We start from the raw sequence: 25,794 nt of genomic DNA on the forward strand, positions 1-25,794 counted from the left end.
CAAGGCAATTTAATCGCTTCTAAAAGGCTGGACACTAATGGTGAATGTGAAATTGATTTGCCATCTGCTGCTATGTACCCTCTTTTTAACCAGATAATACCAAAATCGTGGCATACACCAAATGCGTATTTAGAATCAGTATAAATGTTCACATCTTGTCCTTCAAAGAGCTGGCATGTTCTTGTAAGGGCACTCAGTTCTGCAGCCTGTGCTGATTTGAAATGGGACAGGGTTTGCTTCGAGCACTACATCAGGCAACTGAACTACCGCATATCCTGCATGATATGTGTTGTCATTTGGTCTAGAACAAGAACCATCACCAAAAACATTTTGTGTCCCAGGGATTGCTGTGAAAGACATATCTGCACGTGAAGATGTATCCTGGTAGATTATTTCAATGCATTCATGTTGAGGAACGATCTCATCCTCTTCTCCTTTTAAACCTAGTAACGCATTTAGGATAGAGGCTGGGCCTGAAGTGAGTGAAGCATATTTTATTTCGAGATTTGGATTTGAGAGGAGAATAACCTCGTATCCACTCAATCTTTGGGCTGACATATGTTGGGTATGAATATTTTTGAACAAAATGGCTACATTACGAGTAGTATGTAAGGTGGTTGGATGTCCTAGAGAAAAAGTAGTCATTTCTACTACCATAGCACAGGATGCCAAAGCTCTGAGACACGCCGGCATGCCCTGTACCGACATTGGCACTACTCTTGAAAAAAAATGCAATAGGGCGGAGTTTTCCTCTGTGTTCCTGCGCCAGGACTCCCGCCATTGTTTTACAATTGTCCCTGGCAACAAGTGAAACATCTTGCCATAATTGGCAATGCGAGATCAGGGGTCATTGCCATTGCTGTCTTAAGGTCCATTTTACACAATCTGGTATGTCTGAGCCTGTGGCTTGCCTCAGGAGGTTATCCTAAAAAGAGCAGTCAGGTATCCATTGGTGGCAGTAACCAATCATACCAAGAAAAGATAGCATATCTATCTTTGTCAGTGGGCAGGGCAGACCCACAAGAGCCACAGCTCTCTTGTGACTGACTTTTTTTTCTCCTTTTGTGAGGGTAAAACCAAGGTATTCAACAGTCTCTTGACACAATTGAAATTTCTTTTTAGAGACTTTGTGGCCATTTTCTGCTAACCAGTACAATAAATCTTTGCCATCCTCTCTGCTGGCAACCTGGCTTGGACTGCATAACAACAAATCATTAACATACTGTAATAGGACTGAACCATGGCGGGGAGTCCAGGACTGTATAGTTGCCTGGAGTACAACTGAATAGACTACAGGGGAGTCTACATAACCTTGGGGCATTCTGCACCAGATCATCTGGTGATTTCTAAAACAAAATGCAAATATAGGCTGTGTCTCTTCAGCCACCCGGACACTAAAAAAATGGATTTGTTAAATCAATTACTGTGAAATACTCTGCATCGGGGTGGTATGGAAGTCAGGAGTGATGGCACATCAGGTACTATAGGTGCTATGGGCACTAAAATATTATTTATGGCCCTAAGGTCTTGAACAAACCTATAACTACCATCAAGCTTTTTAACTGTATTTAAGTGAAGTGTTATAAGGTGAAATTGTTTCCTTTTTTTAAAATTCCTTGTTTAAGGAAATGTTCCACCATGGGAGCTATTCTGTCCTCCTTTTCTTTTGACAAAGGGTATTGTTTGTGGTATATGGGATCTGCCCAAGGTTTGAGGGTGGCTTTGTATGAGGTACAGGATAGGGGACCCACATCCAAAGACCCCTCTGACCATGCATTTTGTAAGTCGTTTGGGAATTCTTCTGTTGGTACTACTTAGGGCCAAAATGGGCATGATGGGGACCTTTTTTAAATAGACAGTAAGACCGCCACTTGGGGACATTATTATCTTCATACCCAATTTTTCAAGCAAGTCCCTACCAAAGAGATTCACTGGACAATTTGGTATAATCCTAAAACTGTGATGGATTTCATATCCAACTGAAGGTCTCCTCAAAACCATAGGAAAGCCTTCTGGTCACCAAGACGTAAGCCTTTCACCATATCCATATGAAATTCACCATTATCTCCATCTCGGGGAAAGGGATCGCTACTATGCATAGTTTCAGTTCACCCTGTTAATTTGACACCCAAGGGTTTATAAATTCATAATCGGTACCACAAACCCTAGCAACATTATACTTGCTACTTTCCCTGGGGTCACAGTGGTGATTACCTCATAAACTCTTTTTCCCCATTCCCAAGAGGAGTTATAGTACTGTTTTGTCTAATATTAATGAATCCTCTCTCTAGGACTCTGGTCTCTCAAAGCCCCTTTACAATGTTAATGAATCCTCTCTCTAGGACTCTGGTCTCTCAAAGCCCCTTTACAATGTTAATGAATCCTCTCTCTAGGACTCGGGTCTCCGAAAGACCTTTTAAGGAGCGGTCCGTCTCCTTTCTGTATAATTTTTAAAGGACTAAAGCTTTAGCAAAACCAAGAAAAATTGTTTGGCAAAATAAGACAAACGTTTACTTACCAAGGATGATTGCTTTATCCGGGACCCGCTCACATTTGAAAGGAATTATACCCCTTGACTGCCATCCTGGTTTATATAGGCAGACCATCGGATCGGTGAGAGACCAAATGAGACACTGGAAACAGGCATGCTTATGTGTTCATAAGATGTCGGTCTTTACTTAATACAACAGTAGTATATATACCAGTAAAAATACATGTCTGAGGGTTATTGAAACTTTACACGCAGTACTTTCTTCTCAAGAGTTATGCTGCTTGACTAGATAACAAGAAATAGCTGATGACTTGCCGATACAGATTCGACTTGACCACAATATCTTAGGTGGGATTCTATGCAAACTGCTAGTCATACTGACCATGGCAAAACTTACACACACAAAAAGTAAATTTATCCTTTATGTAAAATGGAGGGAAATCTAAGATGGAGTCAGTTGTTTATACGTTCTATTACAAACATGTCATGCTTTAAAATTGCGCAAACTCGTGGAATGAAGAAAAACGACAGTACTTAAAAATCTCCATAGGCGAAGCTTTTAACATTTTTTTTTTTTTTTAACAATTACCAGTTTATAAATAGAGGAGGTGTAGTGCTAGAATTATTGCTCTCGCTCTAGCGATCATGGTGATACTTCACATGTGTGGCTTCAACACTGTTTACACTTGCAGACATGACTTGCGTATGCGTTCACTTCAGCACACGAGCACTGTCCCTTTTTAAAAAACATTTTTGTATCGCTTTTGTAAACATCCCTTATGACAACAATAGTCATGTGTCAGGTATTTTTTTGGAGAGATTTGGGGTCTATAAGACACTTTTGCACTTAAAAGCATTCAAAACGCCAAGATTTGCTGTTTTGAATACTGACATTTTTTTTTTTTTTAATATGACGCCTTTAAGGCTCTAGTAAACTGGAAGTGATGTCATGATATCGCTTCCTGGTTACTAGATCCGAGACCTGATCAAAGCCAATTACGGCTTGGTTCAGATTTCTCAGGCCTCCAGTGGGACGTTAGAGCCCGGGCAAGCCGAGGGAGGAGGGGGACGTCCCCTCCCACTGCTTGTAACAGCCGTGTGGCTGATTATCCCCATCGATTGTTATTACAAAAAAGCCAACTGTCGGCTCTTTAAAAAAAAAAAAACGTACTGGGTCATCAATCACCCCGGTTACAACCACTTGAAGCAGATATGAGATGTGAAGGGGTTAATAAAGTGGTGCAAGTATTGTAATACGCGTGGTGGTTGATTAATTTGCAGATAATTTCTTGCTGTTTTCACCATTGGGCACTTGTCAGAAAAGTTACTGCTTTGATTTAAATTTAAATTAGCTAGATCAATTGTCTCAGTCATGTCATGAGCTCCTGGTGAATCTGGTGATTGCCATCTCCAGTTTTTGCTTTCTGATGCAACGACATCACTAGATTGATTTGGGCTGTCGTTTTCTCACTGAGCTGTCATCATCTGCTGCCTTGTGTATCTGTGGAGCCTATAACTGGGCAATAGGCCAGCACGTGAACTGATTTTTTTTTTTTCCCCCTATTCTAATGTGAAAGTTAACTTGTTATTAAGAGAGTAGAAGGTGGTTAATTTCACTCAATTCGGTGAATGTCATGTTTGTGCTTCCTCAAAGGAAGAAATCTGCAAAGCATTATTTACATCATATACCATGCTTGCAGTACGGGCTTAAAAAAAAAAAACTACCCAGTGCTCACCCAGCTGACGATAGGGAGTTGTGTATGGTGCATGACCTTCTGGGGATACATTCTTTGATATACCTTAATATTCATAAAACTCTGCATCTGCCTTCTTTTTTTTTATTTTATTTTTTATTTTTATTTTTATCAGGCTAGAGAAGAAAGTTTAAACTTGCTCCTATTGTCAGCATAGCTGTCATAGGACAGCAGGAACAAGGGGAGAAATTAATTTTGCAAACCTGCTTGTTTGCCTGGATATCTTTAAGGAGTTTGCATGTTATTAATTGCTTACCAGTAATTGTGGAAACCTTTTTCACTGTTAATTAGAGTTCATTTTTTCAAGGTAAAATCTCAGGCTATTATTTACTGGCTCTGCCAGCATTCCCTACTAACATGAATCTTCACCTTGATAACATTAAGTGTGAAGAAAAGTATTTTTCTTTCCTTGTCCCCCCCAGAATAGATGCAATTTTATATCAAGTGGAGTTTCTAATTTATGGAAATCCTTGCAACCTTCAGAATCGCCAGTTTATTGGAAATTTCAGGTCTTTGAGGTTATTTATTCCTCTTCTCTGATCTACTGAATTGGTATTTTATAACAGCATAAGTTTAATCAGAAGCAGAATTAAAGCGGTAGTAAACCCAGTTTAAAAAAAACACTTACGTTCCTGGCATGCCGGAAATTCTAACTTTCACATTGGTTGTGCTCTCAACCAAATTTCAAACCATCCAATGGCTGGTTTCATAACTGATCACATGTGCAGCATTATGGCAGTTGAAGAATCATTAGAGGCCAAGATGGCGGCTTCCTTGACTGAAAACGATAGAAGGGTTTACTTCCACTTTAAGTTGAAATTAAACAATTGGTATTACATTAAAATAAGAGGGCTGTTATACTTGACACGCCTAAAGACTATTAGGGAAATTCTAAATTGCCCTGACTTTTCTGGTGGTAGTTCCCTTGACAACTAACTGCCTAATCCAGGCAAGCATTTTCACCAGTGGCGGTAACATTACCAACACCTGCGGCAAATTTACATTTACATAGTTCTTACTACCGCCGCTTTAAGAATCTGTTGCAATGGCAGCCACACCTCCTTAAAGAATTACTGCCATTTCTCTCAGATTAGGAAACTGGCAGTAATGAAGACCAACTGTGACTGGCCTACACAGTACATCAGTATTCAAAGCAGGCAGTGCTTGCGCTGGGAAGCTGCCATGTATGGGAAAGCTTCCCGCACAGTGCTGTGTCCTCGGCTCCATTCAGATACATGTGAAAAATGATACAGAGGATGTCCATATCCAGATATGAGCAATGGCCATTATTTTTTTTTAAATGACTTGTCACTGGGTGGGTGCAGTATGATGGGGAACTGAGAGACTAGAAGCCCACCAGGTCTGATTTACCTTTTGATTGACAGCACACATCAGTGGATGGGTTCAAAGGCATTGGACTGCATAACCGCTATGTATCTGCCCAATGCCATGCTCTCAATCAGAAGTGAAGCGGATCTGATGGAGGAACTAGCCTGTTACCCATTAGGCTGCACCCACCCCAATACAAAAGGACTTGGCCATGTACCTGGCAGAGTGACGGGCACATTGGCTGGGGAGGGAGGCTGGGAGTGAGTGCACTGAGGAAGAAGGAACCAGCGTGGACATTTCTTTCTCAGTGCGTACATGGACAGCTCTAGTTGCAGCAAGGAACCTGTCATGTCAGGAATGTGTATACTGCCATTGCTAACCTCTGAACTGTTCGATTCCTGGCTCTCTGAACTTTTTGAGTCACTGACACAGAATAAACATGAAGCGAGTCACCCCCATAAGGGGGGGTGATCCTTTTTCCAACTCAGTGATTCTGTTTTTGATTTATTTATTTTTTTATTTATTTTTTCCCTGACTAGTTGGTGTTATGACTTTCACTTGGATGTTTGGATGTATAAGTTGCGCTGAGTAAATATAAATGACTAAAACAAAAACCATGTTTGTCTTCATTTCCGGCTGCAAAGCAACAAAATGTGATTATTTTAAAGGGGTGATTCCTTTCTATACCCACTGTATAATAGGCATAGTTCTGAGACTAACTCCAAAAGTAATGCAGTTATTGGATCAATGTGACAGCCAGACAGCTACCATGTCAGCAATGTCAACACCTCATTTCCAGCATTAACAGTGACGTTCCACCTGGTAACAGAGCAAGTTGCCTCTGAAATGTTTTTCATGGTATGGAGAAAATATCAGTCTATTTGAATGAATTCTTAGTCCGCATTAAGGTCATAGTTAGAGGAACATGCTGTGACCTATAGTTCCCCAACTGCTGTCGTATCCTGCTCCTGCTCCAATGTATTTTCTTGTCTGCACATGTGTGAGATTTTGCTCATTTACAATGATTTCTATTTATCTTGCAGGTGATCTCAGCACTGTCCAAAGTCTCCTATCATGGCATTGCACAATCCATTGGATACAGGTAATTTGTGTTTTATAATTGTACTATCTTGGCTTAGGGTCATACCGTACTTTAAAAGGTCTCTAAATACCAAAGTTATGTTCCCCTGCTTAGAAACATGTAGAGCCAGCCTAAAGTCAGAAATGGATAATTCCGTCCAGAGCACCCCTAGCTGCTACTATCAACAAAAAACAGGATCTCTGAAATACACATTTAAATAGGATGGGCTGCTTTGTGGTCCAGGCTGCTCCTTATTTCCTGGTGTTTCTCATTCACCATCAGGAGGCAGAGGCGCTGTATTTCAGGACTCAGCTTTTTTTTTGTTTTTTTAATTTTGCAGCATAAAATCAAAAATAAATTCAGTCCAAATAGCACAACAAAGTCTGAGTAGGTAACAGTGCAAATGTGAAATTATCCAGATGGTGGGTAGTGGGAGAAGCATCAGAACCATGTTCCATCCGATGAACACTATCATAATTTAAAGTCTCAAATGCCCCAACATATATTAGAGCCTATGGCAACTCAACACCTGAAACTGGGACAAAAATCCAGACATACTCCGAAAGAGAGATAGGGTAAAAAGATATGGAGGGGTAAGGGCAAGAGGAAAGGGAAAGGCAACAGCTAGGGAAAGGTATGGGGAACAAGAACAGCACTCTACTTCATAATGTAACATAACATAGCAGGTTAAACTAGGTTTAAGAGGTATGAGGCCTAAGGTTCAGTCCGCTCAGAACAACTAGTGGCCTTAAAGTGGTTGTAAACCCTTACAGACCACTTTGACCTACAGGTAAGCCTAGATTAAGTCTTACCTGTAGGTGCAAGAAATATCTCCTAAACCTACACGGTTTAGGAGATATTTGCAAAAGACAGGCACCGCTGTCTATGGCGCATTTGCCATAGACAGCACTGCTCAGGCGCACTGAGCATGCTGTTGCTAATGCCGATCATGTCGTTGGCAACGCCTCCTGTGCGCATGCATGGGAGTGACATCATCGTGGCCCCGACCAATCACAGCCCCGGAGCCACGATACCCAGAAGGAAGATGGATGCTCCAGGACACTGCTGGCTCCTGTGTCAGGTAAGTGACCCATAATGGGCTACTATGTGATTCATAGTAGTCCATTATGCTTTACCTTTGCAGGGAAACAAAGAGGAAGTAAAACCCATCAGGGTTTACTTCCTCTTTAAAGGTCAGAGGTCCAGAGGAACCTTGGCTGTACATGGTGTCAAGGTCGACTGAGGGTGATCCTCCTAAGGGCTCGATACAGTTTTATTAACATGATTTATCCAGGTGGCCCAGATACCATAAAACTTATCATGGTAATCCTTGCAGGTCGCCATCCATTCCTCTGCAGCCATGATGTCATTCACTATGCGGGTCCAGTCTGTTGGACTAGGAATCTGAGGTTTCTTCCAGAAAACCAGAATCTGCCTCCTCGCTGCATTTAGAAAAGGAGGCAGTACAGACTTATGATAGTGGCTGAGCGGGATGGTTGGGTCATGAAGCAGGAATTCCAATGGGGAATCCAGTAATTCGATGTCCAGAATTTCTTTTACCTGGGATCGGATATCCTGCCAGTAGGGTTGCAACTTGGGGCACTCCCAGCAAATGTGTAGAAATGTACCCTGATGTCCACGCTCCCTCCAGCAGGGATCCGACACAGTTGGGTAAATCTGAGCCAACCTGAAGGGGACTCTACCAACGAGTAAGTATCCTATAACCATTTTCCTGAATTTTCATGTCCACAGAGCTAAAATGGGTAAGGCGGTAAAGGTGGTCAAGTTGAGTCTCGTTAAACACATACTGCAGGTCTCTCTCCCAGTCCTTTTATGTAAGCAGGTCTCCCCCTAATCTCTAGCGACTGCAACATCCCATATAGCAGAGAAATGGAATGAGGAATCACGAGGTTGACATGCTTAATTTCTCAAAGGGCAACACCAAGGTGGGAGAGCGAGTGGCTTGAGGCAGGATCTCAAGGAAATGTTGGAGCTGCCTGTAATGCCAGTTGTCCATAGGAAAACCTGAGTTTTTATTTTATTTTTAATTTTTTTTAAGGCTTTTTAAAGTGGTTCTGCACCTTAATATTAAAAGCCAGCAGCTGCTGACTTTTAATAAATTGACACTTACTTGTCCCAGGGTCCAGCGATATCGGCGGCAGATGACGAGCGATCACTCGTCTCTCTGCTGCCCCCGCCGCCATCCTCTGTCAGGGAATCGGGAAGTGAAGCATTGTGGCTTCGCTGCCCGATTCCCTACTGCGCATGCGCCAGTCGTGCTGCACGTCTCTGCTGGTCCCCGCTGTGTCCTGTGAACTGTGTGTTTCCCAGAACAGGGGGGAGGGGGGCGGGGCGTCTGTGGCGGTCTTGTCCCGGAAGTGGGTGCAGATACCTGGATTATCCAGGTAACTGCACCCCCCTCCCCCCTGAAAGGTGCCGATTGTGGCACCGGAGGTGGGGGGGGGAGGGGATCAGCTGAGCGGAACTTCCACTTCAGGGTGGAGGACCGCTTTAAGTAAATTTTCAGACTTTAAAGAGATTTTACAATTTACGATACATTAAAAATCTGTGCTTACTGGTTTGGTCAGTATGGAGTCCCAAATTCATGAATTCTGTTGTTCAGTAGTTAGGTTTTCAAATTTTCAGGAGAATCGCACAGCTTCTCAGGTTCAGAGACCTCATGTGATTGGTTCTGTAAAAGCCTATAGAATCAATTGTTGGTATGTAAATGTAGGAAGAAAATCTGTATCATATACAGCGTATTTGTAATCATAAATACCTATTTACATGAAATATATATTTCATCCCATGACGCTTCTAAACATTTACTTGGCGGTGGACTATGACCTTGTATTTCTGTCTACTTTCTGCTTTGCCAGATTTTGCATATTCCCCTCTCTATTGCCATTTTTCTCTCTACTGCTTGCATTCCCCCATTGTCCAGCTGATGGCGCTTCTCCAGAACTGTGTGTGGGAAGATATTCATTCTCTGGGTGATATCGAAGTATCTGAGTCTGCTTCCGTCGCAGAGCATTAGTAGACGAGATGAGACATCTCTGGATGGGGACCACACCTCATTGTTTATCTACTGGCTTCTGGAACTTCATCCCACTTTAATTCCTGGGGGAATGTTCTCTGTCTGTGCTCACTGCCAGCGACAAAGATAAACACTGCACAATTTCACACACTTCTCCCACCAATGTCCATTCATAAACAGTACAACTCTTCTGTGTAAAATATCCACTGGCTGCAAAGCAATGCTTTGCAGGTCCCTAGAGAGATCAGCAATGGAATAATCTGCATCATTTATTAATATGTATCTGTCAGGAGGGAAATAAGACAGAGCAATGTTCTGCAGATCTCTAGAAAGTAATAGAATATTCTGAAGAATTTACCATTTATGTATTGTGTTGTCCCCCCCTATACATTGTAAAGCACTGCGTAAACTGTTGGCGCTATATAAATCGTTAATAAAAATCTGTCAGGGGTAGAGGGAACAGAGCAATGTTTAGGAGATCTCTAGAAAGGGCATCAATGATCAAATCTGCATAAAATATCAATATGTACAGTGGCTTGGAAAAGTATTCATACCCCTTGAAATTTTCCACGTTTTTGTCATGTTACAACTATAAATTGAAATCATTTTTATTGGGATTTTATGTGATAGCCCAACAAAAAGTGGCACATAATTGTGAAGTGGAAGGAAAATTATGGTTTTCAAAACTTTTTACAAATATGTGAAAAGTGTGGCGTGCATTTGTATTCAGCCCCCCCCCCCCCCCCCCGAGTAAATACTTTGTAGAACCAGCTTTTGCTGCAAGTACAGCTGCAAATCTTTTAGGGAATGTCTCTACACACATCTAGAGTAAAATTTTTGCCCATTCTTCTTTGCGAAATAGCTCAAGCTCCGTCAGATTGGTTGGAGAGCATGTGTGAACAGCAATTTAAAGTGGAGGGCCACCCTGAAAAAAAAAAAAAATATGAAAAATGCGCAGTAGGAAACGAGCAGTGAAGCCGTAAGGCTCCACTGCCTGTTTCCCTTACAAGGAATGGCGGCGTTGGGACCCGAGAGCCGAGGGACGGGTCGGCCTCGGGCGGCTGACATCGCGGGCGCCCTGGACAGGTAAGTGGGCTGATTAAGTCAGCAGCTGCAGTGTTTGCAGCTGCTGACTTTTTTTTTTTTTTTTAACGGCCCTCCGCTTTAAGTCTCGCCACAGATTCTCAATTGGATTTAGCTCTGCATTTTGTCTGGGCCATTCTAACACATGAATATGCTTTGATCTAAACCATTCCATTGTAGCTCTGGCTGTATGTTCACGGTCATTGACCTGCTGAAAGGTGAACCTCCGCCCCTGCAGGTCTTTTGCAGACTTTAACAGGTTTTCTTCTAAGATTGCCCTGTATTTGGCTCCATCCATCTTCCCATCAACTCTGACCAGCTTCCCTGTCCCTGCTGAAGAAAAGCATCCCCACAACATGATTCACCACCATGTTTCGCAAAGGAGATGGTGTGTTCAGGGTGATGTGCAGTGTTCGTTTTCTGCCACATGGCGCTTTGCTTTTAGGCCAAAAATTTTAATTTTGTTCTCGGCTGACCAGAGCACCACCTTCCACATGCTTGCTGTGTCCCCCACATGGTTACTCACAAACGGGACTTCTTATGGCTTTCTTTTCAAAAATGGCTTTCTTCTTGCCACTCTTCCATTAAAGCGGGAGTTCGGCCGTTTTTTTTTTTTTAATATCAGCGGCTACAAATACTGCAGCTGCTGACTTTTAAAATAATGACACCCGCCCAGCGCGCCCGCGATGTCGGCACCCGAAGCCGATCTCTCGATCGTCTCTCGGGTGCTGCCGCCGCCATCTTAGGTATGGGAATCAGGAAGTGGAGCCTTGCGGCTTCACTTCCCGGTTCCCTACTGCGCATGCGCGAGTCGCGCTGCGCAATAAGGATGGACCCGCTGCCTCTGGGATCCGTGTGTTTCCCAGCGGACAGCGGGGGACCCGCAGGAAGTGGCGTAAATATCCGCAGATTCTGCGGATATCTATGCCGGAAGTGGGTGCAAATACCTGTACTGTACAGGTATCTGCACCCCCCCTCCCTCCTGAAAGGTGCCAATTGTGGCGCCGGAGGGGGGGGAGGGTTCCGATGAGCGGAAGTTCCACTTTAGGGTGGAGCTCCGCTTTAAGGCCAGATTTGTGAAGTGCATGACTAACAGTTGTCCTGTGGACAGATTCACCCACCTGAGCTGTGGATCTCTGCAGCCCCTCCAGAGTTACCATGGGCCTCTTGGCTGCTTCTCTGATTTAATGCTCTCTTTGCCCCACCTATCGGTTTAGGTCAGGGTTCTTCAAAATACGGCCCTCCAGTTGTTCAGGAACTACAATTCCCATCATGCCTAGTCATGTCTGTGAATGTCAGTGTTTTATAGTGCCTCATGGGAAGTGTAGTTCCGCAACAGCTGGAGGGCGGTAGTTTGAAGATTCCTGATTTAGGTGGATGGCCATGTCTTAGTAGGTTTGCAGTTGTGCTATACTCTTTCCATTTTCGGATGATGAATTGAACAGAGCTCCGTGATATGTTCAAAGCTTTTGATATTTTTTTATAACCTAACTCTGCTTTAAACCTCTCCATAACTTTATCCCCGACCTGTTTGGTATGCTCCTTGGCCTTTATGATGCTGTTTGTTCACTAAGGCCGCGTACACACGGGCGGATTGTCTGCCCAACTTAGTCCGCTGAACCGTGTTTCAGCGGACAATCCGCTCGTGTGTGGGCTTCAGCGGACTTTTTCAGCGGACAGTCTGACGGACTTTGTCTTTCGGAAATTTCCGTAATTTTGTCCGCTGAAACTTGGTTTTGTCCGTCCAAACTTGGTTTCAGCGGACAGTCCGCTCGTGTGTAGGCAAGTTGGACGGACTAAGTATGGCGCATGCTCAGAAAGGATTTACACGGCCGAAGGTTGCATTGCAGTGTATTGGACGTCGTTTTTCTAGTCCCGTCGTACGTGCTGTACACGTCATCGCGCAAGTTTTCAGCGGACTGTCTGTTCATCGTGTGTGGTCAAGTCCGTTCATTCAAAATTTGGACGGACTGTCTGTCGGATTGTCTGACGAACTTAGTTGGGCAGACAATCCACCCATGTGTACGTGGCCTTAGAAACCTCTGAGGGCTTCACAGAAAATCTGTATTTATACTGATATTGAATTACACACATGTGGACTCTATTTACTAATTTGTGATTTTTTGAAGTCAATTGGTTCCACTACATTTTAGTTAGGGGTATCAGAGTAAAGTGGGTTAATATTTGTAAAAAATTTTAAAAACCATTATTTCCCTTCAACTTCACAATTCTGTGCCGCTTTGTTTTTTTTCTATCGCATAAAATCCCAATAAAATGGATTCATGGTTTTTGGTTGTAACATGACAAAACGTGGACCATTTCAAGGGGTATGAATACTTTTTCAAGGCACTGTATATGTTGGGATAGAGACAGAACAGAGCCAAGTTCTACAGATCTCTAGAGAAGTAGAAGTTCTTTCATTTAAGATTTAAAGTGCATCTAACAAGCAAAAATGAAATTTAAGGTAGCATACCAGTCCTTAAAATAATGTGATAAACTATGCGGCCCCAAAATCTAAGTCACAGAAAGTCCATGAGTAGTGCAGAGATAAGTGAATAATTACCTGTGACACATTTCACAACCTATAGAACTAAGCTAGTGGTGCCTGCGACTTACCCTGCCTGCTGCCTGCACTCGGTACACCACCCTGCACTGTGCACAGAATACTTCAGATGGAAAATTCACCTTGTCCAAAACTTGAACTTTAAATCTCCAAGTAAAGTGAAATTTCAATTTAAGAGGAAACGATAATGGATTTGAGTCTCAAAAAGGCATGTGTTTCCTGCCCTTCAGACTGACTGTCTGTAATTGAAGCTCAGTAGAGGCCTTTCTGAGCAGAACAGTCGGGAGAGGGAGATTGTAATGTAATTTGGAGCTTAAGCTATTGAGCTCTGTACATGCTGGGCTTTCATATCTGCCCGACTAAGAGGAAATTCTTTTTTGAATTTTGATCTTTGAAGAACAAAAATATATACAAAACTACCATACGTTCCTTTTGTTAAGTTTTGACCTAAAATAAATTGTGGTGCAGCTGAGTGACTGAACGTAGGTGCGCTGTCATTTCACCCAATGCTGCTATGGGTAAGTATATATATATATGGCTGATTCTCCATAGCTGAGATGGCTCCATTTCCCATAGTCCATAATCCCCAGCTACTAATAAGGGGTCACTGTTGCTCTGCCATGGACCATTCAGGCCTGAGGCTGGTTCATTCCCATTATTACAGCTTCTTCTCTTCAACACATCACAGGCTGTTCCATCGCATGACCTGCGGTAATCGGGTCATTGTATCTCTCTTTCACTCCCTGATCTCGCCCCACATTTGCTGTTTTTACACTGTCTATGTCCCTCAGCACTAACTATGTTGTCTCGCACTTGCTGTCCGAGTCTCGGTCCCTTTGCTGCTGCCACATGTCACACTTGTGGTGACACCTGCGATTTTCCACGGACGCCTCTACTGACCTAAATACGCTCCCGATATTGCAGGCATACCATCCTATACATTGCATTCCCAGTGCATTTGTGAGTTTCATTAGAATTCACAGTTCTGAATTTTAATTAACGTGTTATTCAACAGTCTTCTAATTCTTATAAGTCTTATACCGCCAACTAATCTTTCTCCAGACTGCATCTTTCTGCTGGGTATCGTGTGTGTGTCTGTGTGTGTGTGTCTGTGTGTGTGTGTCTGTGTGTGTGTGTCTGTGTGTGTGTGTCTGTGTGTGTGTGTCTGTGTGTGTGTGTCTGTGTGTGTGTGTGTGTCTGTGTGTGTGTGTGTGTGTCTGTGTGTGTCTGTGTCTGTGTGTGTCTGTGTCTGTGTGTGTCTGTGTCTGTGTGTGTCTGTGTCTGTGTGTGTCTGTGTCTGTGTGTGTCTGTGTCTGTGTGTGTCTGTGTCTGTGTGTGTCTGTGTCTGTGTGTGTGTGTGTGTGTGTGTGTCTGTGTCTGTGTGTGTGTGTGTGTGTGTGTGTGTCTGTGTGTATGTCTGTCTGTGTGTGTCTGTCTGTCTGTCTGTGTGTCTGTCTGTCTGTCTGTGTGTGTGTGTGTGTGTGTGTGTGTGTGTGTGTGTGTGTGTGTGTGGTATAAATACACACTACTATACCAAGTATACATGTAATGTTTCATCTTTGTTTGGCTACACTGCCCTCTCTTGTTCTTTGAACTGAAATTTGTAAATTATTATTTTATAAAACAAATTGCACTTTTCAGATAAATTTTTTATTTTTTTTACAGTAAAAACATACACCAATTAGCCATAACGTTATGACCACTGAGCAGTTAATTGAATAACATTGTTACAATGGCATCTGAAAGTCAGTGGGCTATAATAGGCAGCAAGGAAACTTCTTGTCCCTGAAGTTGATGTGCTGAAAAATTAGGCATCATTCGTTTCTGTGTAGCTGCAGACTGGTCAGGGTGCCCATGTTAACCTGTGTCCCAGGGGCGGACTGACCATTGGGCCACTCGGGCACTGCCCGAGGGCCCCGTGCCACTAGGGGGCCCCATCAAAGTTGCCAGCCTCAGTAAAACCATGGCAAGTATGTAAAAATCTGTGTTTTTTTTACATCTGTCTCTGAAATGTCCCTTACCGACATCATTTTGGGCTAAAAATCCAGAGATTATAGCTGCCCCACCTCTCCAGTACCTTCTCAGCCAATAGAAACATGTCTGTGTATACTGTGTGATTGTATACTGTGTGTGTTTGTGTATACTGTGTGGCCCCATAATGTCTGATTGCCCGGGGGCCCCATAATCTCCTATTGCCTGGGGGCCCCATGAGTTGTCAGTCCACCCCTGCTGTGTCCATAGCCAAAAGCACCTACAATGGGCACATGAGCATCAGAACTGGACCAAGGAGCAATGGCAGAAGGTAGCCTAGTCTGATGAATCAAGTTTTCTTTTACATCATATGGATAGCTGGATGTGTGTGCATTGCTTACCTGGGGGAAGTGATGGCACTAGGATGCAGTATGGAAAAAAGGCAAGCTGACAGAGGCAGTGTGATGCTTTGAGTAACATTCTGCTGGTAAACGTTGGGTCCTGCCATTCATGAGGATATTACTAGACATGTACCACCTACCTAAACCCGGTTGATGACCAAGTACACCCCTTCATGGAAGCTGTACTCCCTAATTGCAGTGGCCTCTTTCCGAAGGATAATGCACCCTGCCACACTGTAAAAATTATTCAAGATTGGTTTGAGGAACGCAACAAGTTTGAGGTCTCGACTTGGTCTCCAGGTTCTCCAGATCTCAGTCCAATTAAACATCTGTGGGATGTGTTGGAAAAAACCAAGTCTGATGCATGGAGACCCCCCACATCGCAACTTACGGGACTTAAAGGATCTTCTACTGATGGTTTGGTGCCAGATAGCACAGCATACCTTCATAGGTCTAGCGTAATCCATGTCTCATAGGTGGTCATAAAGTTATGGCTGAACAGTATATACACTCACTGGCACTTTATTAGGTACACCTTTTCAATTGTTTGGTAACACAAATTGCTAATCAGCCAATCACAGGGCAGCAATGCCATGCATTTAGGCATCAAGACATGGAGAAGATGACTTGCTGAAGTTCAAACCAAGCATCAGAATGGGGAAGAAAGGTGATTTAAGTGACTTTGAACCTACTAGCATGGTTGTTGGTGCCAGACAGTTTGGTCTGAGTAGGTAAAAACTGCTAATCTACTGGGATTTTCACACGCAACCATCAGTAGGGTTTACAGAGAATGGTCAGAAAAAGAGAAAATATCCAGTGAGCGGCGGTTGTGTGGATAAAAATGCCTTGTTGATGGCAGAGGAGAATGAGCAGACTGGTTTAAGATGATAGAAAGGCAACAGTAACTCAAATAACCACTCGTTACAACCAAGGTATTCAGAATACCATCTCTGAATGCGCAACATATCAAGTCTTGAAGCAGATAGGCTACTGCAGCGGGAGACCACACCAGGTGCCACTTATGACAGCCAATAATAGGAAACTGGGGCTACAATTTGCACAGGCTCAACAAATTTGGACAATAGGAGATTGAAAAAACTTTGCCTGGTTTGATGAGTCTCAATTTCAGCTGTGACATTTAGATGGTAGGCTCAGAATTTGGTATACACAACATGAAGCATGGATCTATCCTGCCTTGTATTAACAGTTCAGACTGGTAATGGTGTGGGGGATATTTTCTTGGCACACTTTGGGCCCCTTTGTACCAATTAAGCATCATTTAAACGCCACGTCCTACCTGAGTATTGTTGCTGACCATGGCCTTCCCATTATGACTACAGTGTCCCCATCTTCTGATGACTACTTCCAGCAGGATAATGCACCATGTCACAAAACTCAAATCATCTCACCACTGGTTTCTTGAACACGACAATGGGTTCACTGTTCTCCAATGGCCTCCACAGACACCAGATCTTAATCCAGTACAGCACCTTTTGGGATGTGGTAGAATGGGAGATGGGCATCATGGATGTGAATCCAACAAATCTGCAGCAACTGCCTGATGCTATCATGTCCATATGGACCAAAATCTCTGAGGAATGTTTCCAACACCTGGTTGATTCTATGCCATGAAGAAATGAGGCAGTTCTGAAGGCAAAAGGGGGTCCGAACTGGTACTAGCAAGGTGGACTTAATGAAGTGGCAGATGAGTGCATCTCCTGGCTTCTAAATTGTCTTTGGCTCCAGGTTTGGACTTGTTGGCTCCAAAACTGTACATTAAAGACAAATGTATATTGGGGGGGCATCAATAGTGTTTGTACTGTATCTGCCCCTGCCACCATAGTGAGATTTCCCCGCAGCAGTTTGTGTCTATGCCCTTCCCACAATAGTAGCATTTTCCCCACAGTAGTTTGTGTCTCCTCTGTACTTGCAATTATACAATTTGCCTGCTTAGGTTTGTGTCTCTGCCTCTCTCTGAGTAATAAGATTTCCCTGCAGTAGTTTGTGTCTCCACCCCTCTGACAATAGTGAGATTCGTGGTGTCTCTGCCCCTCCTGCCCTCCTGTCACTCAGGACAGACTGACAGATTTCTTGATGAGTTTCTTCTGGGTTATCACCAGATATCGCAATCTACAAGAGACATTTGTAATCCGCCTTAACCCCAGGTTTGCATATTGCGTCCCTTCTCATGGTGTAGTCAAGGGAGTAGAACAGTATACAGTGCCTTGCGAAAGTATTTGGCCCCCTTGAACTTTTCAACCTTTTGCCACATTTCAGGCTTCAAACATAAAGATATAAAATTTTAATTTTTTGTGAAGAATCACCAACAAGTGGGACACAATTGTGAAGTGGAACGAAATCTATTGGATAATTTAAACTTTTTTAGCAAATAAAAAACTGAAAAGTGGGGCGTGCAAAATTATTCGGCCCCCTTTACTTTCAGTGCAGCAAACTCACTCCAGAAGTTCAGCGAGGATCTCTGAATGATCCAATGTTGTCCTAAATGACTGATGGTGATAAATAGAATCCACCTGTGTGTAATCAAGTCTCTGTATAAATGCACCTGCTCTGTGATAGTCTCAGGGTTCTGTTGAAAGCTCAGAGAGCATCATGAAGACCAAGGAACACACCAGGCAGGTCCGTAATACTGTTGTGGAGAAGTTTAAAGTCGGATTTGGATACAAAAAGATTTCCCAAGCTTTAAACATCCCAAGGAGCACTGTGCAAGCGATCATTTTGAAATGGAAGGAGTATCAGACCACTGCAAATCTACCAAGACCTGGCTGTCCCTCTAAACTTTCAGCTCAAACAAGGAGAAGACTGATCAGAGATGCAGCCAAGAGGCCCATGATCACTCTGGATGAACTGCAGAGAACTACAGCTGAGGTGGGAGAGTCTGTCCATAGGACAACAATCGGTCGTACACTGCACAAATCTGGCCTTTATGGAAGAGTGGCAAGAAGAAAGCCATTTCTCAAAGATATCCATAAAAAGTCTAGTCTAAAGTTTGCCACAAGCCACCTGGGAGACACACCAAACATGTGGAAGAAGGTGCTCTGGTCAGATGAAACCAAAATCAAACTTTTTGCCCACAATGCAAAACAATATGTTTGGCGTAAAAGCAACACAGCTCATCACCCTCAACACACCATCCCCACTGTCACACATGGTGGTGGCAGCATTATGGTTTGGGCCTGCTTTTCTTCAGCAGGGACAGGGAAGATGGTTAAAATTGAGGGGAAGATGGATGCAGCCAAATACAGGACCATTCTGGAAGAAAACCTGTTGGAGTCTGCAAAAGACCTGAAACTGGGACGGAGATTTATCTTCCAACAAGACAATGATCCCAAACATACAGCAAAATCTACAAAGGAATGGTTCACAAATAAACGTATCCAGGTGTTAGAATGGCCAAGTCAAAGTCCAGACCTGAATCCAATCGAGAATCTGTGGAAAGAGCTGAAAACTGCTGTTCACAAACGCTCTCCATCCAACCTCACTGAGCTCGAGCTGTTTTGCAAGGAAGAATGGGCAAGAATTTCAGTCTCTCGATGTGCAAAACTGATAGAGACATACCCCAAGCGACTTGCAGCTGTAATCGCAGCAAAAGGTGGCTCTACAAAGTATTAACGCAAGGGGGCCGAATAATTTTGCACGCCCCACTTTTCATTTTTTTATTAGTTAAAAAAGTTTCAAAAATCCAATAGATTTCGTTCCACTTCACAATTGTGTCCCACTTGTTGGTGATTCTTCACAAAAAATAAAAATGTTATATCTTTATGTTTGAAGCCTGAAATGTGGCAAAAGGTTGAAAAGTTCAAGGGGGCCGAATACTTTCGCAAGGCACTGTAGGTCATACCCTCTAATAATCTGAGTTTCATAGGAACGTGTTCACTTTTTCCTGCACTCTACAGTCGATTACATTATAAGTGCGTCCTCAAATGTGTTCTGATTCTGTGATTATTAAAAGTCAAAATAGTGGTTTCCTTTTTTTCCTGAACACCCATCGCAAACAGACAGCAAGACTTGTTCTTCCTCCTGCTAGCACGCACCTGGCCACTGACACACGGCGAAGATATCCTATAAACGCTCCTTCCGCTACAGTGCACATGCCAGGGCTGTAGCTATAAAATATGGAGATGTCCGTGAGAAAGCCAGCAGGATGCCCAGCCACTGGGGAGCAAAATATCTAAAAATACAGAGAATGTCTTTGGTGCGGCCAGGCAAAGGAGGGCGGAAAGGGGCGACACCACCCGGATAACGAATTGCACAGTGTGAAACAGTCTCTATACAGGAAAGACAAAATTGTATACCCCCATTACCCCCATATCAACTGCACTGTGTCTTCATTTCATTGTCACTTCAGCGCTGATCACTCACAAATGAGGTTTCTGCATTTTTAACCTTTATGATTCAATTTCTGATAAAACTGAACTCCTGAAATGAGACCAAATCTACCCTTACAGTGCAGAGGAGCCCACTCCTAATGCTTAAATGCTCATTTGGTCTAAGACCCCTTTCACACTGTGGCGTTTTTCAGGCACTTTAGCGTTAAAAAAAAAGCGCCTGTAAAGCGCTTGAAAGAAGCTGCAACTGCAATCCCAATGTAAAAGCCCGAGTGCTTTCACACTGAGGCGCTGCGCTGGCAGGGCGTCAAAAAAAGTCCTGCAAGTAGCTTCTTTGCAGTGCTTTTGGAGCGATTGAAATCAATGGGAAGCGCCTGTAAAACGCCTGAAAAGCGCTTTTGGTAGCAGCGTTTTGTGGGCGCTTTTAACCCTTTATTTGGCCACTAGCAGGGGTTAAAAGCGCCCCAATAACCCTCGAAAAACGCTGGTAAAGCGCTGCTAGTTTAAACGGCGCTTTACAAGCGTTTTTCGGGTGCTGACATTGTGAAAGGGCTCTTAAAGCGCTTGGGCTTTCACGTTGGGACTGCAGATGAGGCTTCTTTCAAGCGCTTTACAGGCGCTTTTTTTTTTTTTTTTTTTAACGCTAAAGCACCTGAAAAATGCCCCAGTGTGAAGGGGGTCTAAGGGTGCAGGGATAAGGGGTATTACTGTAAATAAATACTGTAAGTAAATTACTGCAATATATCTTTTGAATGTATCAAGTTTTGTATATACCAGATTCTATGTGAATATGTTTCTAGATTTTATTATGTAACAGAATAAAACTTATATATTTTTTTTTTTATACTTGTGTTTCCTTTGTGCAATAAATTACATACCAAAGTCCCTTTTTTTTCACTCCACTCAGTGTGAGCAGTTTAGATTCAATCTTTGAATTTGTTTTCTTAGGATGGTGCCACTAATGTCTTGTAACTTCAGCCACTATGGGTATTGCCATGTTTTAGTAAATCCCCCCCCCCCCCCCCACCTAATGGCAACGAGATCCAATAGTGCTGTCAATCCACCCGTAAGGGCATTGCACTCACCAGATTGCAATGCATAAATTTATCCAAGAAAGGCAAACATGCTCTAAAAGATAGTAAAAACGTATACAAAACTCCTCTTGCTCAATCTCACCACCTCTCCGTACTCAAAACAGATTTGAAACAGACCAAGCAATCAAAAATAAGACACCGTTCTAGTTTAGTAGGTAAGAAACATGGGTTTATTGGATAAACAACTATACTCACAAACCATATGTGTCATGCAGCATATAAAAGCAAAACGGCTATCAGTCCATGACTTTCTAATGTGTAGCAGGAGTCCTCCAAAAGCTCCATACACCGGCTGCTGCCTTCAGCGGGAGTAACTTCCGTCCTGTGCTGTCACCCTGTCTCGGCGCGTTTCGTTACGACCATAACTTCAAGTGGATGGGGCGAAAGAGCAATACAAAGCTATGTACTGTGTGAAGGGGGGTGTGTTCCTTCCCTCCAATCAGCTCTCAGAGCTCTCCTTACTGAGCTCTACATTGTGCAACTTCAGCTCTCTGCCCCCTGCTTTCTGGCAGCTCAGACAAGCTTTATAAATTGTGACCTTTGAACAGGCAAAGAGAAGACTGCAGATAAACCAGTACCAATGTAGGAGGATTTGTTTAATCTTTGTGTACCACCTAGGGCCAGTCACTTCACTGGGTGTATGTAAGGGTTTACCACCATTTTAAGGCCTTTTGAATGCAAAGTATCCATCTAAAAGATCCATTCCGTTTTGTTTTGTTTGTTCCTCTCCAGTGGGGCTGGGCACATTCAATGCCCCAAAACTGGAGTAGGATGTGGGATCCCTATTACGGACCTCTATAAAGTATAAAGGCATACTGTGATTTTTATAGCCTATCGAGATGTTATGTATATGCTCAGGTATAAGTTTCTTTAATGTCCAGCCTATGTACTGGAGACCGCATGGACATTCAGAGAGCAGAGCATATACTACATGGCTGTTGTCACATGTAATGTAATCTCCCCCTTTGCATACAAGCAAAGGTTTTTTGTTTTTTTCCCCTTCTTTTTAAAGGATAAGTTCACCTTTGAAATTTGGGGTGGACCATTTAGCACATTCCGCTCCTGCCGCCTTTTCCCCCATTCCCCATTCCTGTGACAGCAGGTGGGGGAGTCACCTCCCCACACCTGCTGTCACAATTTAAAAACCGTGCAGCCACGTGGGGCTTTGCCCACATGGCTGCGTCATTCATTCACAACCGTTGGCCTTTGCGATTGACAGCTTGTAGTTCTCACTGAACTGTGAGGGTGCTGGTGAGCGTTCTCGTAGTCCATTGATCCTCCTGCCATTCAGTAACTGTCCATATCGGCTGTACGGACAGACAGTATACTGAGGGGGTCAGCAGGATTAAGGCTCTGGACCATATATCATTGGATGTATTTACTCCAGGAACTAGTGTCAAACACTGCGATTTGAGTTTAAAGTGGTTGTATACCCTTTTTTGTAACTTTTACCTACAGGAAAGCCTATAATAAGGCTTACCTGTAGGTAAAAAAAATATCTCCTAAACCTGTACAGTTTAGGAGATATTCCCCTCGGTATGCGCCGCTGACTGCAGCGGCGCATGCGCACGAGGGGATCCAAGGCCAGAAAATCCGGCAGTGGCCGGCGGCCGGAAAGAAATCTCCCGCGCACATGCGCGGGAGTGACGATATCGCGGCTTCGGCCACTCACAGCGCCGGAGCCGCGATACCCGGAAGAAACGCAGAGGGAGCATGTCAGCTCCCTCGGCGTGGATCGTGCCAGATGTCGGGGCCTCGTTCTAAGGTAAGTATTTGATAATGAGCTAGTATGCGGTGCATACTAGCTCATTATGCCTTTTGCTTTGCAGGTGTTAAAAAAAAAAAATAGCGGGTTTACTACCGATTTAAAAGAGTTGTAAAGGCAGAAGCTTTTTTATCTTAATGCATACTATGCATTAAGATAAAAAAAAACACCTGTGTGTAGCAGCCCCCCAGCACCCCCTAACACTTTCCCTGAGCCCCATCTCTATCCAGCAATGTCCATGATTCTCTCGGCCATCTGGGACTCTCCTCCTGATTGGCTGGGGCACATTGGCTCCCTGCGGCTGTTAATCAAAGTCAGTTAGCCAATGCATGTGTCCAGCTGCAGCTCGGCTCGGATGCCCCCGTATGAAGCTGCTGGGCTGTGGAGCACTCATCAGGTGGGAGGGGCCAGGAGTAGTAGAGGGACCCGAGAAGAGGAGGATCTGGGCTGCCATGTGCAAATCCACTGCACCAGGGCAGGTAAGTATAACATGTTTGTTATTTAAAAAAAAAAAAAGTGACTTTACAATCACTCTAATGCCTTCACACTAGTCCAGAATGCTAATTACTTTATACTGTACATGTCCATTTTATCTGTCAGCAATACTGAATAGAGCCTTCATTTTGCATAACATTCTTATTTCATGTGCAGTAGTTGTGGGGGCGTGGTTAACCACTTCCCGCACGTAGGCCGTCCTTATGATGTCCTGGACTTTGAGTGGTGATATCTGAATGATGCCTGGTTCTTCTACCGGCATGCCCATGCAATCGACGAGCCGGAGAAAAAATAGGTTGGCAGTGGAAGCTTACCATAGAACTCCCCAAAGACCAGATGGTCCCCAGCCATCTCTATGTCCTTCGGGGGCCAGGCGTGACATTATGGCATCCCTTCCAGCACTGGAAGATGTAAACACTGCCGTGTTTTTAACTGGGAAGGCTGAGATCATTTCTTTCTTTTGTTTCAGCCTACAGGAAAAATGTGGGGTCCTTTTAGACACTCTCTGTAAAGAGGACCTGTCATGCCCTATTTCTATTACAAGGAAAGTTTGCATTCCTTGTAATAGGAATAAAAGTGTTCAAAAAATAAATACATTTAAAGGGAAAGTGTAAAATAAACAATAAAAAAGTCAAAATGTTAAGCATCCCTGAACCTGCTTGCTCACAGAAGCAAACCCATACTTGCGTCGCGCCCGCTTATGTAAACCACACATGTGAGGTAAAACCACCAACGTTGGAGTGAGAGCAATAACTGTATGTCAGGTCACCTTGAGGCCAGGTGACACATGCACACCGTAGGGATCAGGAGTGCCCCGCAAGGTTGTGGACCCTACGGCTGACTGCTGCGGATGGGAGTCAAGATGATAAGGAAGGCAGGGCCGCCGAAACACCAAGACGGATCCCACCGGGGTTAGAGCGTAAGATTCCCTGGGGCGCGGAGTCTAAGAGCCAGCAGGTGTTCACCAGAGCCTCTAGTGGTGAGGATGGACTGGGCTGCAACTGGCTCCAGGTCGCGACCTCCAGGTTCCCCCAGCTCACACCCACAGTAGGCAACAGGAGGATAGGGATAGTGAGGGATAAAGCCAAGGTCGGGGCCACAAGCAGACAGGGATAGTCAGGGACATGCCAAAAGGTCACGATCACAGGCAAACAGGAATAGTCAGGGACACGCCAAAGTCGGTAACAGAACAACAGAAGAGCACACGGCAGGTAATAGGAAGCCAAACACACAAAGGTTAATCAGCAGGGTTGGCCTGCAGTGAACAGGTTACTATAGAGCAGTGATGGCGAACCTTGGCACCCCAGATGTTTTGGAACTACATTTCCCTTGATGCTCATGCACTCTGCAGTGTAGTGGAGCATCATGGGAAATGTAGTTTCAAAACATCAGGAGTGCCAAGGTTCGCCAACACTGCTATAGAGTTTTCTGATAGGAGCTAGGGTGGAGCCATGCCAGAGCATGGATTACAAAAGCATTCAGGTGAGGGTTGGCTGGTCTCTAGAGACGAACACATGGAAACAGGTAAGCAGACAAACTCTATTGCATAACCATGACACTGTAGCACAGGACCTCCTTTGTAACGGGTAACCTGTAAAACATTCCTATGCCTATGGAGATTTTTAAGTATCGAAGTTTGTTGCCACTCCACGAGTGTACACAATTCTAAAGCGTGACATGTTGAGTATCTATTTACTCAGCATAACATCATCTTTTACATTATACAAAAAATAATAATTGGGCTAACTTTAGTGTGTTTTTTTTTTTTTCATTTTCATGAAACTTTTTCATTACACTTTTTTTTTTTTTTAAATCACTTTTTGAAAAATTACTAAGCAAATCCCATGTGACATAAAAAGATGCAATGTCATGTTTGGGGTTTCTGAGTAATTTTCTAGCAAAAAAAAAATGATGGTTTTTACATGTAGGAGCGAAGTGTCAGGCTTGGCTGGAAGTGGTTAAATCTTATGCCGGCCATACACGGTTCGAATTTCGAAAGAATTTTCTTTCGAAAATCGTATCTAAGAATTTTCGTATGAATTTCGCACCATTAGTGGGCTGCAGCAACAGCCGATTTTCGTGCGGAAATAAAATTTGAGGAATCGGACATGTTGGAAATTTTTAGAAAAACAAACCAAACCATTTTCTAATCAATGATGGGAGAATAATGCGAGAAACGTAATAAGAAAAGAAAATGTACGGAGATAAAAGAAAATGTACGGAGATAAAAGAAAATTTACGGAGAGAAAAGAAGATTCCTGGCCAAGAAAATTCTTTTCTGTAGCAACATAAGGTGAAATTGAAGGCTTGGTCGGCCGAATTTCGAAAATCAATGGTGGCATCATCGGATCACAAAAAAAACGAATTTTCTGATTTTGAAAAGA

At 43.5% G+C, this 25,794-nt stretch overlaps 1 protein-coding gene across 8 annotated transcripts in view; it reads left to right on the forward strand.

The window, feature by feature from the left end:
* VAV2 (vav guanine nucleotide exchange factor 2) overlaps positions 1–25,794 on the forward strand; it is a 277,949-nt gene that overhangs the window by 160,800 nt on the left and 91,355 nt on the right. For all 8 annotated transcript variants that reach the window (XR_013274298.1, XM_077479141.1, XM_077479145.1 and 5 more), the window contains exon 3: positions 6,618–6,676. Coding sequence is in view for 7 of the 8 variants with exons in the window: in XM_077479141.1 (XP_077335267.1) it covers positions 6,618–6,676 (59 nt within the window). In the remaining variant the exon portion in view is untranslated. The remainder of the gene's footprint in view (positions 1–6,617; positions 6,677–25,794) is intronic.

Source organism: Lithobates pipiens, unplaced genomic scaffold, assembly GCF_037356315.1.
Source record: "Lithobates pipiens isolate NorthernLeopardFrog02 unplaced genomic scaffold, aLitPip1_a1.2 Scaffold_14, whole genome shotgun sequence".
Lineage (NCBI taxonomy): Eukaryota > Metazoa > Chordata > Amphibia > Anura > Ranidae > Lithobates > Lithobates pipiens.